The sequence below is a fragment of the Camelus bactrianus genome, chromosome 3 (assembly GCF_048773025.1).
Source record: "Camelus bactrianus isolate YW-2024 breed Bactrian camel chromosome 3, ASM4877302v1, whole genome shotgun sequence".
In the NCBI taxonomy this organism is placed as follows: Eukaryota; Metazoa; Chordata; class Mammalia; order Artiodactyla; family Camelidae; genus Camelus; species Camelus bactrianus.
The window spans coordinates 30,407,438-30,423,535 of record NC_133541.1 but is presented as its reverse complement, the minus strand read 5'-3'; the positions used below and the strand labels follow the sequence as shown (position 1 = coordinate 30,423,535).

The following is a 16,098-nucleotide window of genomic DNA, read 5'->3' as shown; positions in this document are numbered from 1 at the left end:
CCAAATTTGAGATCAATGGACCCAGGTTTAGGGAGAAGAACTCCTTTGATCTATGAAAATGGTTTCAGTTTCAGTCTCTAATTTCTTCCTTCTCAGATACTCCAGTCTCCAACAAAGGGACAACATTCAGTGAGATGAAGCCATTTTGTTGGTCAGCAGGAGCTCAGAAGCAAGAAAATGTCAGAGTGGTAGAACACAGCATCATCTTCCTCTGCAGCCGCCCAACGCTGGAAACTTCCAGATCACTGTGCCAGTCAAGTGGAGGAGGGACTTTGATTTAGAGACCCTTATGTGAACCTTATATGAGAAACTTGCTGACCTGCTTCTTCGATTTGTTAGCCTTACTATTCCTGATACTTAGGTGCTATCTCTTAGAGACCTTGAAACAGCCAAGCCATGGCTGAGGACGTGGATGAATCTGCAGGTAAGCATCATCAGATCCTGAGGAGTCAGGCGTTTTGTGTCTGTGACCATATGTGTATGTGAGGTGAGGCATGGCATGCATCGTTAAGGGAGGGTCTGCACACCTTAAAGGTTTTATGAAAAGCTATCCTAAAGTAAGATCGTTTGTCTCTATTCTCCCTTTATTCCAAAATAATAAAATCACATGGGTTGTAAAGGACCAATGACAGACTAGGAGCTTGAGAGATGATTGTGCTTTACCTTCTTTAAAAATGTTTGGTCCACTTGAGGAGAAAGTGACTACAACACAAAGAAAGATAGTTTCTTGTTTAATCTTAAATACTGAAAGAGTCCTTTGGAAATACTCTGCTTTGCCAAAAAAAAAAAAAAAGGCTATATCCAACAGTTATGTTGTTTGATTTGGAGCCTTGTGGAAACTCACCTCATCCAGAAGTATCCCTCCTGCCAACTTTCCACATAGCATGAAATTGCTCAATATCTTTGACTCAAATATGTCTTCTCAGTTTTCCAAAGAGTTTTATTCAAATAATTCCTGGAAAGTGCAAGTCAAAAATAGTTAGGTCATTATCAGAAAAGAGCACGTTTCCATGAGCATGGAACCAGAAGAGAGACCTGGCAGAGAGCCAGGAAGGAAGACAGAGAGAAAGAGGATGTGGAGAAATAAGGTGGAGCATTGAGGAAGGAGTGGAAATTAACTATGTTACACTGTTGCCCTCTCCCACTCAAGTCATGTGTAAGGGAGTCAGCCATGGAATCTGAGAGCTGAGCTTTGCTAAAGTGGATATAGGGTGATGCCTATATGACTGGAGAGATAAATAGGAATCTAGCATCTTTTCTCTCCTACTCCACATTTAACTCAGGTTTTGAAAAAAAAAAAAAAACTTAGCATCTGCTATTTTCAAGTATCTCAGGTACACAAAATAAGAATCAGACACAGTTCCTGCTATCAAAACACTGATAGTCTAGAAAGGAAGAGTGGGAAAGGGGGAGAGGGGAAAGAAGGAGAAAGAGACAAGGAGAGAGAGAAAATGAGAAATAAGCTTTCTGTGTCTGTTGCATAGCAATTAATAGGAAGGCATTTCAGCACATACTTAATGCTTCTTTTTCTGTACATTTTAGAGATTTTTGGAGATATTAACCTCACTCTCGGCATGCTGAATAAGGAAGATGATATTAGCAAGGTAAGGAAAATAGAGAACAATCTCTTCCCCATTCACTTTTTCTAGTCCAGTTACTGCAACATTTTTCACCTACATCCCTCTTTGCCTCAACTTCCTCTTTTCTCTCTGGCTTCTTAAGTGGCATTCAATTTTTCAAAAAAGGCAGTTATAATTGAAGTCATTGTCATGTTTAAGTAATGGTATTTGGCATTTGAGGATTCAGAGTATACAATTCTAAAAGCTAACAAAAGAATGCCCCTTTCCCTAACCATATACAGATAGATGTGGAAGAGGGGGATGTCACGTACAACCTGATTAGATTAGAGCCTCCTCCGGTGTAATTTGAGGGTTAGCAGACCTTTGGTCCCATCCAAAATGTATCACGGACTTTTTGGTGTGGACCAAATATCTTGTGGATGTTTTGAACAGGACCAAATGTCCTGCAAAGAATTTGAGAGTTCCTATGAAAATCCCCAAAGATCTCCCCTACTTATCTGAGATGCTATTTCACAATTAGAGATTTAGTTCTCTGAGATTTGAAGGCTTTTCTGGCTTCATAACCTTCTGTAAAATAGCAATAGCCACTCTTCACTGAACACTTATCCAGGGAGCAGAGAGCTAGAAGCTTTCGAAACAGTAGTGCGTCATATTATATTCACTCCTCCCAACTTTATGAGGTAGCAGTCGCCATTTCCATTTGAACACTAAGAAAAGTGAGGCCCAGAGAAGTTACATGACTTGCCTAAGGACGGCAGGAATGTATCCAAATACAAGTCTGTCTGACTCCAAGATAATGCTCCTAATCATGATTCAATGTAGCCTCCCTGTAAAGGACAGCACCTAAACCTTTGTCTCTTAATCCAGTGGTTCTCAACCCAAGTGCATACTAGACTCCCTTAGGCAAAGTGAGTTATTTCACACCCAATCATAGGCATAGTACCTCCAGGTAACATGCCTGAGGCTCTTGGAAATTTCAGAACATCAGTCTCTCATCTTCCAAAGGCCATGTAGCCACCTAAGAGATTTAGAAGAGCTGTCATACACAGCATCTGCTCAAGCCACACAGTTCCTGGAGGCTGCAGCTCTATGGAAAAGGATCCACAACTTCTTCTCCACAAAGGCATGAGTGCAGCAATGAATAAATCCCCTGTAGGAACAAGTTTCATAACTTATCAGCCTTTGGGGGATTGCACTGTGTTCCTTAATGCCACATTCGTTTCCTGGTAGTCAGAGCAACAGTTAGGTTGTTGGGCATTTCCATTGCCCTGAGTCCCCTACAGCAATGAGTTTCGAGAGAATTTGCTAAGTCAGGTAGTCCGCCCCTGCCTTCAGTTAGATTTTGCCATAGAAATGTAGTCAAGTTAAAATAGTATTTAGAAGGGACTTTGCTCTACATATAAGCCTTGACTCCTAAAGATGTATGTTATGTTCAGGAAGCCCCAGTTAGGATATATAAAATACACTGTGTAGCAGAGATACATTGATTAGTTTAATGGTGTTATTCATTTGGACTTTATCTGATTCCTTTAGTTTTGTAACTCAAATTTCTGTATATAACTTTGTATGTTTGCAGGAAGACATTTATAGTCATCTCACTTCCATCATTCAGAATACTGACATCTTGGATGATGCAATTGTCCAAAGGCTGATTTACTATGCTTCTAAGGACATGCGAGATGACAGCGTAAGTTTGATCTTTGATGATGAATCAGCGTCAGGGCCAGGAACACGTCTTTAAGTGACCCACTGCACCCATATAGATGGCTCCATAAACTTTTATGAACCATAATCTTTTTCTACATCACTTCCAGGACCACAGATCACTTTTACTTGTTCTTCATGGTAATTTGGATACTGTTACAGCACCTATTATATACCCCTTCACAGATGATGAAACTGAGGTAGAGCTAAAAAAGACTTTAGAGGTAATATCCAATCCACCTTTAGAGGAGGAAGTTGACACTTAAGAGAGGTTGTTTTCAAAGTAACACAGCTGTCCAAACAAAATACAACAACACATAAAAAAGATCACATACTGTGATCAAGCTGGATTCATCCCAGGGACACAAGAATGGTTCAACATACAGAAATCAATAAACACCACATCAACAAAAGAAAGAACAAAAATTACATGATCATCTCAATAGATGCAGAAAAAGCATTTGATAAAAGTCAACACCCATTTATGATAAAAACTCTTACCAAAGTGGGTATAGAAGGAGCATATTTCAACATAATAAAGCTACTTATGACATATCCACAGCCAAAATAATACTCAACAGTGAAAAATTGAAAGCCTTCCCACTAAAATCTGGAGCAAGACAAGGATGCCCACTCTTACCACTTCTATTCAACAGTATTGGAAGTCCTAGACATAGCAGTCAGGCAAGAAAAAGAAATAAAAGGAATCCAAACTGGAAGAGAAGAGGTAAAATTGTCACTATATGCAGATGACATAATAATATATATAGAAAACCCAAAAGGCTCCACACAAAAACTACTAGAGCTGATAAAATAATTTGGCAAGGTAGCAGGATACAAGATTTAACATACAGAAATCAGCTGCATTTTTTTTAATTTTTAAAAAATTTTTAATTGAAGTGTAGTTGATTTACAATGTTAGTTTCATGTATACAGCAAGGCAAGTTAATTATACATATATGTACGTTTTGGGGGTTTTTTTTTCAGATTATTTTCCATTACAGTTTGTATCTGCTAATCCCAACCTCTTAATCTATCCCTCTCACCCTCCTTCCCACCTTGGTAACCACAGTTTGATCTCTCTGTTGCATTTCTTTACACTAACAATGAAATATCAGCAAATGAAAGTAAAAAGAAAAATCTCTTTTAAAATTACATCAAAAAATAAAATACTTAGGAATAAACCTGACAAAGGAGGTAAAAGACTCAGCAGAGAACTACAAAACATTGATTAAGGAAATTAAAGATGATTTAAAGAAATAAAAAGATATCCCATGCTCTTGGATTGGAAGAATTAATACTGTTAAAATGGCCATAGTACCCAAAGCAATCTATGGATTTAATGCAATCCTTATCAAATTACCCAGAACATTTTTCACAGAACTAGAACAAATAATCCTAAAATCTATATAGAATCACAAAAGACCCAGAATTGCCAAAGCAACTCTTAAGAAAAAGAACAAAGCTGGAGGCATAACCCTCCCAGACTTCAGACAATACTACAGAGCTACAGTAATCAAAACAGTGTAATATTAGCACAAAAACAGACATATGGATCAATGCAACAGAATAGTGAGCCCAGAAATAAACCCACAGACTTAATGGCTGATTAATCTTCAACAAAAACGGCAAGAATATACAATGGAGAAAAGACAGTCTCTTCAGCAAGCAGTGTTGGGAAAGCTGGACAGCAGCATGTAAATCAATGAAGTTAGAACACTCCCTCACACCCTACACAAAAATAAACTCAAAATGGCTTAAAGATTTAAACATAAGACAAGACACTGTAAACCTCCTAGAAGGAAACATAAGCAAAACATTCTTGGACATAAATCTTAGCAGTGTTCTCCTAGGGCAGTCTACCCAGGCAATAGAAATAAAAACAAAAATAAACATATGAAACTTATAAGCTTTTGCACAGCAAAGGAAGCTGTAAGCAAAACAAAAAGACAGTCTATGGAATGGGAGAAAATATTTGCAGATGATGCAATTGACAAGGGCTTAATCTTCAGAATATACAAGCAGCTCATACAACTTAATAACAAAAAAACAAACAACCCAATCAAAAATGGGTAGAAGATCTCTAAGCAAGCAATTCTTCAATGAAAACATACAAATGACCAATAGGCACATGAAAAAAATGCTCAATATCACTAATTATTGAAGAAATGCAAATCAAAACTACAATGAGTCTATCACCTCACACCAGTCAGAATGGCCATCATTAAAAAGTCCACAAACAATAAATGCTGGAGAGGGTGTGGAGAAAAGGGAACCCTCCTACACTGTTGGTGGGCATGTAGTTTGGTGCAGCCATTGTGGAAAACAATATGGAGATTCCTTAAAAAACCAAAACTAGACTCACCATATGATCCAGTAATCTGACTCCTGGGCATATGTCCGAACAGAATCCTGTTTGAAAAGACGTGTGCACCCCGATGTTCATAGCAGCACTATTTACAATAACCAAGACTTGGAAACAATCTAAACCTCCATTGACTGGATAAAGAAATTGTGATATACTTATACAATGGAATACTACTCAGCCATAGAAAAAAAATAAAATAATGCCATTTGCAGCAACATGGGTGGACCTGGAGATCGTCATTCTAAATGAAGTAAGACAGAGAAAAAAAAATACCATATGATATCACTCATAGGTGGAATTTTTTTTTAAAAAGACACAAATAAACTTATTTACAAAACAGAAACTGACTCACAGACATAGAAAACAAATATATGGTTACCGGGGGAAAGGAGGTAGGAAAGGATAAATTGGGAGATTTGTGGATACTAACTACTATATATAAAATAGATAAACAACAAGTTTCTTCTGTACAGCACAGGGAACTATATTCAATATCTTGTAGTAACCTATAATGAAAAAGAATATGAAAACAAATACATGTATGTATATGTATGACTGAAACACGCTGTACACCAGAAGTTGACACATTGTAAACTGACTATACTTCAATAAAATACATATATATATAAAATGCTAAAAAATCTTTTTTTAAAAATGTAACAGCTATCTATCAACAGGACAAATAACTAGAACCCAGATTTCTAGACTCTCACGTGAATTCTAATTTGTTCATATGCCTAATTATCCATGTATACTAGGCATTGTATCTGAAAAATTATTTGTTGAAATAATTTGAGTCTTGAGATAGTTATTTCCTTCCAGAAAGGATTTTTACTTGTTTACCTGCCAAGGGCACACACAAAAAAATCTGTGATTAATTTCAGAGCCTAAGATTTTTCTAGGCAGCTTCTTTTTGGTGTGGCCCAAATGTCTTATGGACATTTTGGATAGGACCAAATATCCTGCAAGGAATTTGAGGGCTCTTAGGAAAATCCCCAAAGATCTCCCCTACTCACCTGTAATGCTATTTCATAGTTAGAGATACATTTCTCTGAGATTTGAAAGCTTTTCCTGGCTTCATTAACCCTTTGTAAAAGAGAGCCAATTTCACCTTTCATCTCAATGTAGCCCTTTGGGGTCTTAGCCCCAAAGATGAGAAGTAGGATGACCAGGTTCTCATCACTGGTTGGCAATGAATTCTTACTATTGTTCCAAATGCTGCAAAGCAGCCTCAAAAGCAGGGCTTATCTCTCTGGATTTCCAACCTTGCCCAGATCTCAATTCAGTAACTCCACTTTATATTGTGATCTCTTTGACGTTTTTATGAGTATGTTTTTTAATATCTTGCCCAGCACTTTTTTTCTTTTTAGCAGGAAAGTTGATCAAATTGCCTCATCCACCGTTACCAAAAGCAGAAGTTCCTCCAAATAGCTCTAACATCAAGGATAATTAGATCAAGACAATGCTAAAACCCAAAGCTCTAGACTCCTCACTGTTTTTCTTTCTCCATTCCCTTCAGTAATTCATATCACTTAAACAGAAAACATCAGTCTTAACACTCACAGTACCTGATATCGTACCAAGAAACGTGTATTGCGTCAAGTTTACAAGAACTCTATTAAAAACTGGGTTGAGGTGACTTTTGAATTACTTCTGCTTTGCTGGCTGCTCCCACCTATGTTAGAGCCTTCCCCACTGGGTCTGTAACAGCCTGTTCTCGCTCCATGGAAAAGGTATAAATACTATGTAAACTATTTCCCCTCTGCTGACTCGCTCTGCTCTTCCTGTGGTTGTTACTGTTATTTTCCATTTCTTCGTCAGCTCCTCCGAGAAATCAGAATGCTAGCTGGTGAGGTGCTGGTGTCTCTTGCTGCACATGACTTCAACTCTGTGATGTATGAAGTACAAAGTAACTTCAGGATCCTGGAGCTACCAAATGAGTTTGTTGTGCTGGCCCTGGCTGAACTGGCAACCAGCTATGGTACGGAGGGACTGCTGTCCACATCTTCCCTGGGAAACAGTCACCCTGACTAACCGTCTAAACCCAGATGGGAGCCGAAGCAGAAGGGAGAGGGGTCGAACTGCTTCTGGACTAGAGAATACTGACAGGGATTTAGGGGGTTGTTCGTGAGCATGGATGAGCCTGCTGGCCAGTCGTGGGTCCACACTGCTCTGAGTTTGGCTGGACTCTCCCCCACCCTCATCTTCCCTATCATCTGGCTTTGTGTTTCCAGAAACATGTTTTCACAAGCCGTATTCTGCAAACCACTGAATTCTTGCAGGAAGTAAGGGGTTCTTAGGATGTTTTTTTCTAGACCACTTTATTTAATGGATATTTATTGAGACCCCATCACCTGTGCTAGGTCCTGGGGATACAGGCAAGTTCTGGTGGGGGGGTGAACATTAATATAATCTTATTCAAGTCAGTAATTGCTACTAAACAACAGGTACAGGTGGCTGTTATACTGAGTATCTTATTTTAAACCAACCACCCCTTGACTCTCTAGCGACAGCCTGGCATCATGGTGGGGGAGGGGGGAGGGGATGGAGGAGCACGACTGCTGCTGCACCTCACCTGCCTCCCTCATGCAGCCTTGACAGGCTTGTTGTTGACGTGAGGGGGAGTCACAGAGCTCCCCAGCGTGGGGAGGTAACGTCCTTCTCCTCTTGTGCCCCTCACTGCAGTGTCTCAGAGCATTCCTTTCATGATGATGACCCTGCTCACCATGCAAACCATGCTCAGGCTGGTCGAGGAGGAAAGGATGAAGGGAGCGTTCTGTATCGGTGGGTATCCCTGTGGTTTCCTCTTTGTTAAGACCAGACTATGAATGGAGCAAATGTCTGAGTTTTCCTTTTACTCCAGTCTTGTCCTTTGTAGTAATAGTAGCCACCAGGTATTGAGTGCCTACCACATGGAAGGCCCTCTGCAGGGAGTGATCGCTGTCAATCCTCACAGCATTTCTGAAAGGTAAGTATTATTAACCCATTTTACAGATGAGAAACTGAGGGTCATGAAAGTTAAGCGATTTTCTCAAGGTGGTGACAGCCAATGAGATGGAAAGGTGGCATTCAGGTCTATATGACCACCCCATCTATATTCTTTCCACTCCCCTACACTGTGTCCATTTCTATTAGCCTTCTTCAATTAGATCACACTTTCTCTACAATGAACATGAGAGCTCACCAGCTCTTAGTCATAGGCTAAATTTTGGCATCTTCTTATAATGCAATGTCATGAAAATGATAAGCAAACCATCTAATCAAAATACAAGCAATCCTAAAGTCAAGGAAAATTGGTAAGGAAATTACGGTCACAAATTCCTTCTACCCCCAAACTGAGATGCATCTACAGTAATCAACAGTCTACAGAGAAGAACAAGCCTTGGAATTCCTTGAAAAAGCATTTACAGCACAATGAAAGGCTTCTTGAATGAGTCTCGAGACCTAGACTCTGGTCTCTGATCAGCCACTGAGCCATCATGGGACCTTGCCCTTCTCTCAACCTCAATCTCACCTCTAAAAACAACAAATGAAGTGATTGCTAAGATCCCTTCCACCTTTGACATCCCCAGCACTACTATTTTATGATATTTTAAAGCCCAGGCTGTCCAAAGTGTCTTCTTTACCTACCAACCTCTTCTTTTCTGTTCTATTTTGCCCATTCCCTCCTGTTATGTCCTCAATGAAGGTAAATATGTATATCTGAAATTTTAATATGTGTATTGAGAATTTACTGTGTGTCTAGGAACTGCCTTAGGTATTTTAAGATCATTATTTCATCTAAACTTCACAGTGACCTACCTAACACAATATTAGGTAGATAACATTTTCCATTCATCTTACAGATGAGAAAATTGAGGCTTAGAAAAGTTAAACAGCTTACCTGCAATCACACAGCCAGTATGTGGCAAAGCCAAGATTTGAACTATGAGTTTGACTCAAAGACTCCAACAACTACACTAGATTAACCCATTTTTCAATACTTTTTACTTTTCCCTACTTACTTTCACTATCAGCTAACATTGTGTTCCCGCAAATAAACTTTGATGCCTCTAATAGTATTTCTGCCTCCAATACTAATAACCAAGAAGATAAAAGAAAATAAAACCAGAAATCATCATGGCAATGAGTAAGGGAATTCTCTGTCTTTGTGTTATAAAGTTACCTAAGTGCCCTTTGGCCCTAAAACAACTTTGATCTGATTGCCACTAAAGAAAAGGTGTAAAATTTATTTCTTTAATGGAGGTACTGGGGATTGAACCCAGGACCTTATGTATATACTAAGCATATGCTCTACCACTGAGCTATACCCACCACCCCCAAAAAGATATAAAATTTAATAGCCAGCCAGCCATCTATGCATTCAATCAAATTGGCAAATAAACAGAGATTGTGTTTGTTGCTTCGGCTACCATCAACAGACAAGACACCATCCTTTCTCATTAGTTTATAGGCCAGTGCAAGATACACACACACACACAATGGATTTGATAAAATACAACATGAGATTATCAGAGTTTGGAGGGAATGGGAATGAACTGATAAATTACCAGCTCCAAGGCTGAGATACTTGGGATATTTTCTATGATGTTTGCACATGCAGTATCCTTCAGAGAGCAAACTGCAATTATTTTTTTTACTATCTAATGAAAGGGGTAGCATGAGGAGCTGAAGGAAAAAATATTATTATTTTAATGCATTTGATGTAAATATACATGGATAAGTAGCCAAAATGATATTTTTGCAGGCCCAGGATTTTTTAATTGTATTAAAGTAAAACAGACATGGAGAAAAACATACAAATCAGAAGTATACAGATTGATAAGTTGTCACAAACTAAATTTATCCATTTGACCACCACTCAGGTCAAGAAGCTAGATATTACTAACACTCTAAAAGCCCCCCCCCCCTTATCTTTTCTCCCAGTCCTCACCCTCTCCATCCTCTTGAAGGGAAACCAGTCCTGAATTCTAACACCACCAATTAGTTTTGCCTATTTGTGAGATTTGTACATGTTGTTTTGTGTACCTGTAGTCCATTTTCATTTCTGTATACTATTATATATCTATACTACAATTTATTTTTCCATTCTACCTGTTGACAAAAATTTGGATCTTTTATTTGTTTGTTTGAGGTTATTACAAAAAAAATGAATATGAACCTTCTCGCACAAGTTTTTTAGTGCCCATCTGTATGCATGCCTAATGGCTGTATGCCTTGGAGTGGAATTTCTGGATCATAGGTAATGCATATTCAACTTTGGTTGATCGTGCCGAACAGTTTTCTATAGCGTTTGTATCAATTCATCCTCTAACCAACAGAATGTAAAATTCCAGCAGCACCTTAGTCTTGTCAACACTTGGTACTAACTGTCTGAAATGTTAGCAATTCCAGATGGGAGGTTGTAGTATCTCATCATGGTTTTCATTTGCATTTCGCTAAAGTGGCTGAATACTTTTTATATATTTACGTGATACAGTCATAAGATTTTATAGAAACTATTACACATTTGATAATCATCAATCCACCCTTCTCATATTGTCTTATGGTCCTTCCCATGTTTATATTTTTCTCACTCTGTGGTTGTTTCTTTAATGCAGCCCTTCAGAAGTTCAGCAAAGCCATTTATAAATATGTCAACCACTGGAGGGATTTTCCCTATCCCAGGCTGGATGCCAATCGACTCTCTGACAAGATCTTCATGCTGTTCCGGTATATCATGGATAAGTGGGTCCCCACGACCTCGCCTATGCAAGTGAGTGGGGGCCTTAGCATGCCTCAAGCTAGCCATCCTTGCATGTTAATTGGACCTCCTCTTCTCTTTTTGACATGATAATTAATCTTAGTTCTTTTGGAAAGCTATGGGTTGTATTTTTATCAGGTTTATTAAATCTTTTGTTTTTCCTGTTTCAAATCACTATTTACTCATTATTTCAACTGATATATTTATTAAGTCCCCATGACATGCCAGACATCATTTCATGCTGGGGAGACAGCAGAGATTAAACAGACCCAAGTCCCCACTCTCATGGAACTGACATACCAATGTGTAGAGAGAACAATGAATAACTAAAGTGATCAAAATTATATAGAATGTCAGCTATTTCATGTCTTATATATCATAACCCATGTTTGAGCTGAGTCACTGACTAGGAAAACATCAATCTACCAAAATTTCCTGTGTCTAGGAAAATCACATTTAATTTAAATGACATATAAAGAAAGCTTGACTGCTTCAAAATAGTGTAATGCCTTATAAAGACTAGGTTACACAGTGCATTCACATATGTAATCCCATCCTTGTCTTGCTTAATAGCTACAATTTTTTAAAGTAGGCTAAATTATATCCTATTTAGATCTCTTTATTGCTATATTATAAAAGATTTAACACTTAGCTACCTTCTCTGATTCAGTTTCTTTTCTGTGCTTTGAGCTATTAAAGCTTTTATTTTTTAACATGCTGGGATAGTTAACTCATGAGCCAACATGGAACGTTTAAAATATCTTGTAGAAGTCTTTTCTGCAAAAGCAAAATCCAATGCAAATTTGCTGACGACTTTCCTGGCTTCCCACAGGAAGACAGAAAGTACACAAAATAATAAGGGAGCTCAGGGAGGGAAGCACAGGAAAAGCCTTGACATTGGAACTTAGCTTGCAACCCATGAAGTCATCCATTACAGGGGAGGTGCAGTCCCTAAAGAGGGGATAAAACCCACAGAAGCATAGGTTGGAGGTAGGGTAACGTCCACACTTGAGTGAGTCCTGTGGGAGAAGGGCAATCAGACAGGGGAAAGGGGATATAAAGAAGCAGAAATAAAAGAAACCAAAAAAGGTGATCTTGGCCACACAATAAAAGCCTTGACTACACAGGCCTTTTTTTTTTTAAGAAGTAAGAAACCTTAGAAGGGCTTAAGCAAGAAAAATGAGATCTTAAAAATGAGAAAAGAGTGATTTTCAAGAAACAAAGGCAGATCTGCAGAGTCCATTTCTGTAGTGCTCAAGCAAGAAAAATCTTTAAACTTGTCCACTGCTGGGAAATGTGGTAGAAGAACCTCCCAAGTGACACACAGTCTCGAATGACATAAATGGTTATTATTACTAGCCACTAAGTTTTGAGGTAGTTTGCCATACAACAAAATGTAGCTAATAGAAAAAGAAATCGTATAATATTAGGTAGAAAAAAAGCAGAATATAGGACTATCAAGAGTGGTGTCAATCTTTAAGAAATTAAAATACATAGAAGGAAAGATGGAAAAGAAAAGTCAAATAAGGAAATAACATGTTGAAATTATACCACACAGTGATTACCTGTGACTGCTGTGGGAACCATGTTTTCTGCTTCATCTTAATCTTTGTAATTTCTAAATTTTTATCATCACTACATATTGCATTTATATTTTATACTTGTTCATTTTTCATGTCAACAGAAGCCAGTTATAGTGGATTGAGAAATAAATGGGTGGCGGGGAGTGGAGACTGCAATGGCAGAACACTCCTTCAAAAAGCTTTGCTCTGAGAGAAAAGAAAGAGAAATAGAATCAAATGAAGATAATAGTGGGGTCGAAATGATATGGAATCAAAGTTTTTTTTAATTTTCAATTTATTAACATAGAAAAAGAAAGTGACAGAAGAGCTGGGCAAATATTGAAATGAGTATCAATATAGATAATAGATGTAGATATAAATATAAATATAACTCTACCTCATACAATGATCTGAACATAAACATTTTTTAAAGAAAACTTTCTTGGTTGAAAGCAGTGGAGAAAGTTTTTTGGGGGGAAGTATCTAAAGCTCCTGGTATTCTGAGAAATGTACAGAAAGCATGATGAAGTATTAGAAACGGTATCTGTTTGCTGCCTCTGCAGGCTTTGGCCATCATTGAGGCTCACGGACCCGCTGTGAGCTTGCTCCTCCACCGGGAAGACCTCTGTGAATACGCCCTGGGCCAGGTCCCCTGGCTCCTGAACCAGTATAAAGACAAAGAGATTGATTTCCACGTCACTCAGGTGAGCATCGCACCCTAAAGAAACTGATGCCAATAGTTGACCAGCAATTGTCCTGGAGGATATTAAGTTGTAAGAGGGCCTGAGGAACTTAAAGGCCTGTTTGGGCAGCTGAACTTATATACGTCTTGCGAAATATGAAGTAGAGAAGAGCTGGGTATAGCTGGAGGGTGGAGACTCCAGAAAAGAATTTCTTCTTAAGCTGCTGGGGCACTGAACAAGGTAGAGAGGCCGGAATCACTACGAAATTCTGGTAACCACAGGAAGGCTATGTATGGGTGTGTTCTCCTCACAAAATGTAACTGTCTGCCTTCCACATCCTGTCCTGCTGCTTTGTGGGCAGCCTCCAACTAACCTTTGAGAGCTTCTTTCCCAGAGTCTAAGACAAATACTGACGGCGGCAGTCCTTTATGACGTTGGTCTTCCGAAAGCCTTGAAAAAAACTATCTTTATCAATTTACTCCACCAGGTAAGAAGACCATGCGGTCAAATCTGATTGTTTCATTTTCACCAGTTTTCTGTTTCTAACATGAACCACCTGATTTTTTATTTGTCATCCAGGTGTGCAGAATTCCAGAGCCGCCAGTAACAGAAAATGAAATTGAAGCTTCAAGCTGTTTCCTCATTCTAGGTAGGACCCAGCATCCAGAGGGTTTTTAATTAAAATATCTCCAAGTGATGCTGACGACAAGGATGCAGTGTGTGCAAACTGTCACTTTGTCACTTTCACACATACACACAAAATGTTTCTTCAACTCACAGTAGTCTGCGCCTTTCCCCATTCCACCTGTTCCTAAGAGGAGCGCTATAGGTAAGGTGACCAGTCATCCTGGTCTGTCTGGGACTAAAGGACTTCCAGGGAAATAGAACTTTCAGTTCTAAAACCAGAAAGGTCTCAGGCATATTTTGGACATTAACTCCTTACTGGATATATGGTCAGCAAATATTTTTTTCCCATTCCATATGTTACCTTTTCATATTTTGTTGATGGTTTCCTTTTCTGAGCGGAAGCCTTTTGGTTTGATTTAGTCCCACGTGTTTATTTTTGCTTTTGTTGCCTCTGCTTTTGGCATCAAATTCAAACAATCTTTGCCAAGACCAATGTCACAGAGCTTACGCCCTATGTTTTCTTTGAGGAGTTTGACAGTTTCAGGTCTTATGTTTAAGTCTTAAATCCATTTTGTTTTAATTTGTGTATTTGGTGTAAATCCAATTTCATTTTTTTTCATGTGGCTGCCCAGTTTTTCCAGCACCATTTATTGAAAAGACTATTCTTTCCCCTATTGTATATTCGTGGCTCCTTTGGTGAAAATTAATTGACCATATATGCATAGGTTTATTTCCAGGCAAACCAGTATGAGTTGGTAACCCTAAGGCTAGGAAATGCTTTTTTTCTTGGTATTTGAGATTATTTGAAACTCTGTCAAACCCAAAGTCACCCTTTCTTCTTCCTTGTCATCTCTTAGTATCTATTCCTTGACTCTCTTTTCCTTCTTCATTCTCTCCCTTTCCTTCCTGCTTTCACATCAGAGTCCCACCCACTACATGGTTAGAATACCTGATACAGGTTGTAGAAGAAGCACCAAGTCCCCAGGGTCAGGATACAAAACTAATTCAATTACCAGCTGAAGGGTGACTTTGACAATCCTCATAGAATTATCCTCTTCCCATTCACAAATATCTTACCTAAGGTCAAAATGAGTTCTTATGATGCCAGTATTTCTTAAACTTGCAGCCCATTCCAGCCCAGCAGACCTGATGGAATTTTTTGATGAACAGATGAGAAGTAATAATGAAGCCATTCGTACGGGAATCTTGTCTTTGTTAAGATCGGCTATCAGTGCTGAGGGTGAGCAATCGTGAGGAAGCCGGAGTGGTCTGTTTTGTACAAAGAAGCAAACTGAAGCCTATGCATTCTCTAAGTTTATCCTGTGTCTTTGGAATGTTTATAGAACATTATATTCAAATGAAGCTCTGTTTTCTTAGTTGTCTACAATCTACTACTTTTAAACAGGCATTTCCAATTACCTCGCTTCTTTCATGATATTTATGGATGCACCCATTAGATGAGTAGAATATTTGAGAATTGAATTCAGAATTTAAGAGCACTAGTAAGCTGGTTAAGTGGGCCAATAAACAGGGGGTGCGTAGAAAGAATGCACAATGTTCCAAAAATTAGTAAACTTAGAAAAAAGTACAACTTAAGATTTTCATATCTAATTCCAAAAAGCACATACTTTCTTGTTTTTTCTTTTTCAGTTTTATTAGGTAGAATTATTATAGTTTGATTGCACATACACATTATATTGCATGTAAATACATATATACAGTGCACTGCACATTTTTTTAGTTTACATGTATGGACTGATAATTGTTTCTAAGAACAGGTTAGAGCTTTAGCTTTTTAATCTTACATAGTTATCAAAGGAATAAAGCCAAC

At 38.4% G+C, this 16,098-nt stretch overlaps 1 protein-coding gene across 1 annotated transcript in view; it reads left to right on the top strand.

The window, feature by feature from the left end:
- Positions 1-396: 396 nt before the first annotated feature.
- Positions 397-16,098, top strand: part of MROH2B (maestro heat like repeat family member 2B) — a 60,882-nt gene continuing 45,180 nt past the window's right edge. The window contains exons 1-10 of the mRNA XM_074354842.1: positions 397-424; positions 1,543-1,604; positions 3,157-3,267; positions 7,474-7,633; positions 8,338-8,436; positions 11,253-11,407; positions 13,521-13,661; positions 14,035-14,127; positions 14,220-14,289; positions 15,394-15,507. Of these exons, the coding sequence (XP_074210943.1) occupies positions 397-424; positions 1,543-1,604; positions 3,157-3,267; positions 7,474-7,633; positions 8,338-8,436; positions 11,253-11,407; positions 13,521-13,661; positions 14,035-14,127; positions 14,220-14,289; positions 15,394-15,507 (1,033 nt within the window). The remainder of the gene's footprint in view (positions 425-1,542; positions 1,605-3,156; positions 3,268-7,473; positions 7,634-8,337; positions 8,437-11,252; positions 11,408-13,520; positions 13,662-14,034; positions 14,128-14,219; positions 14,290-15,393; positions 15,508-16,098) is intronic.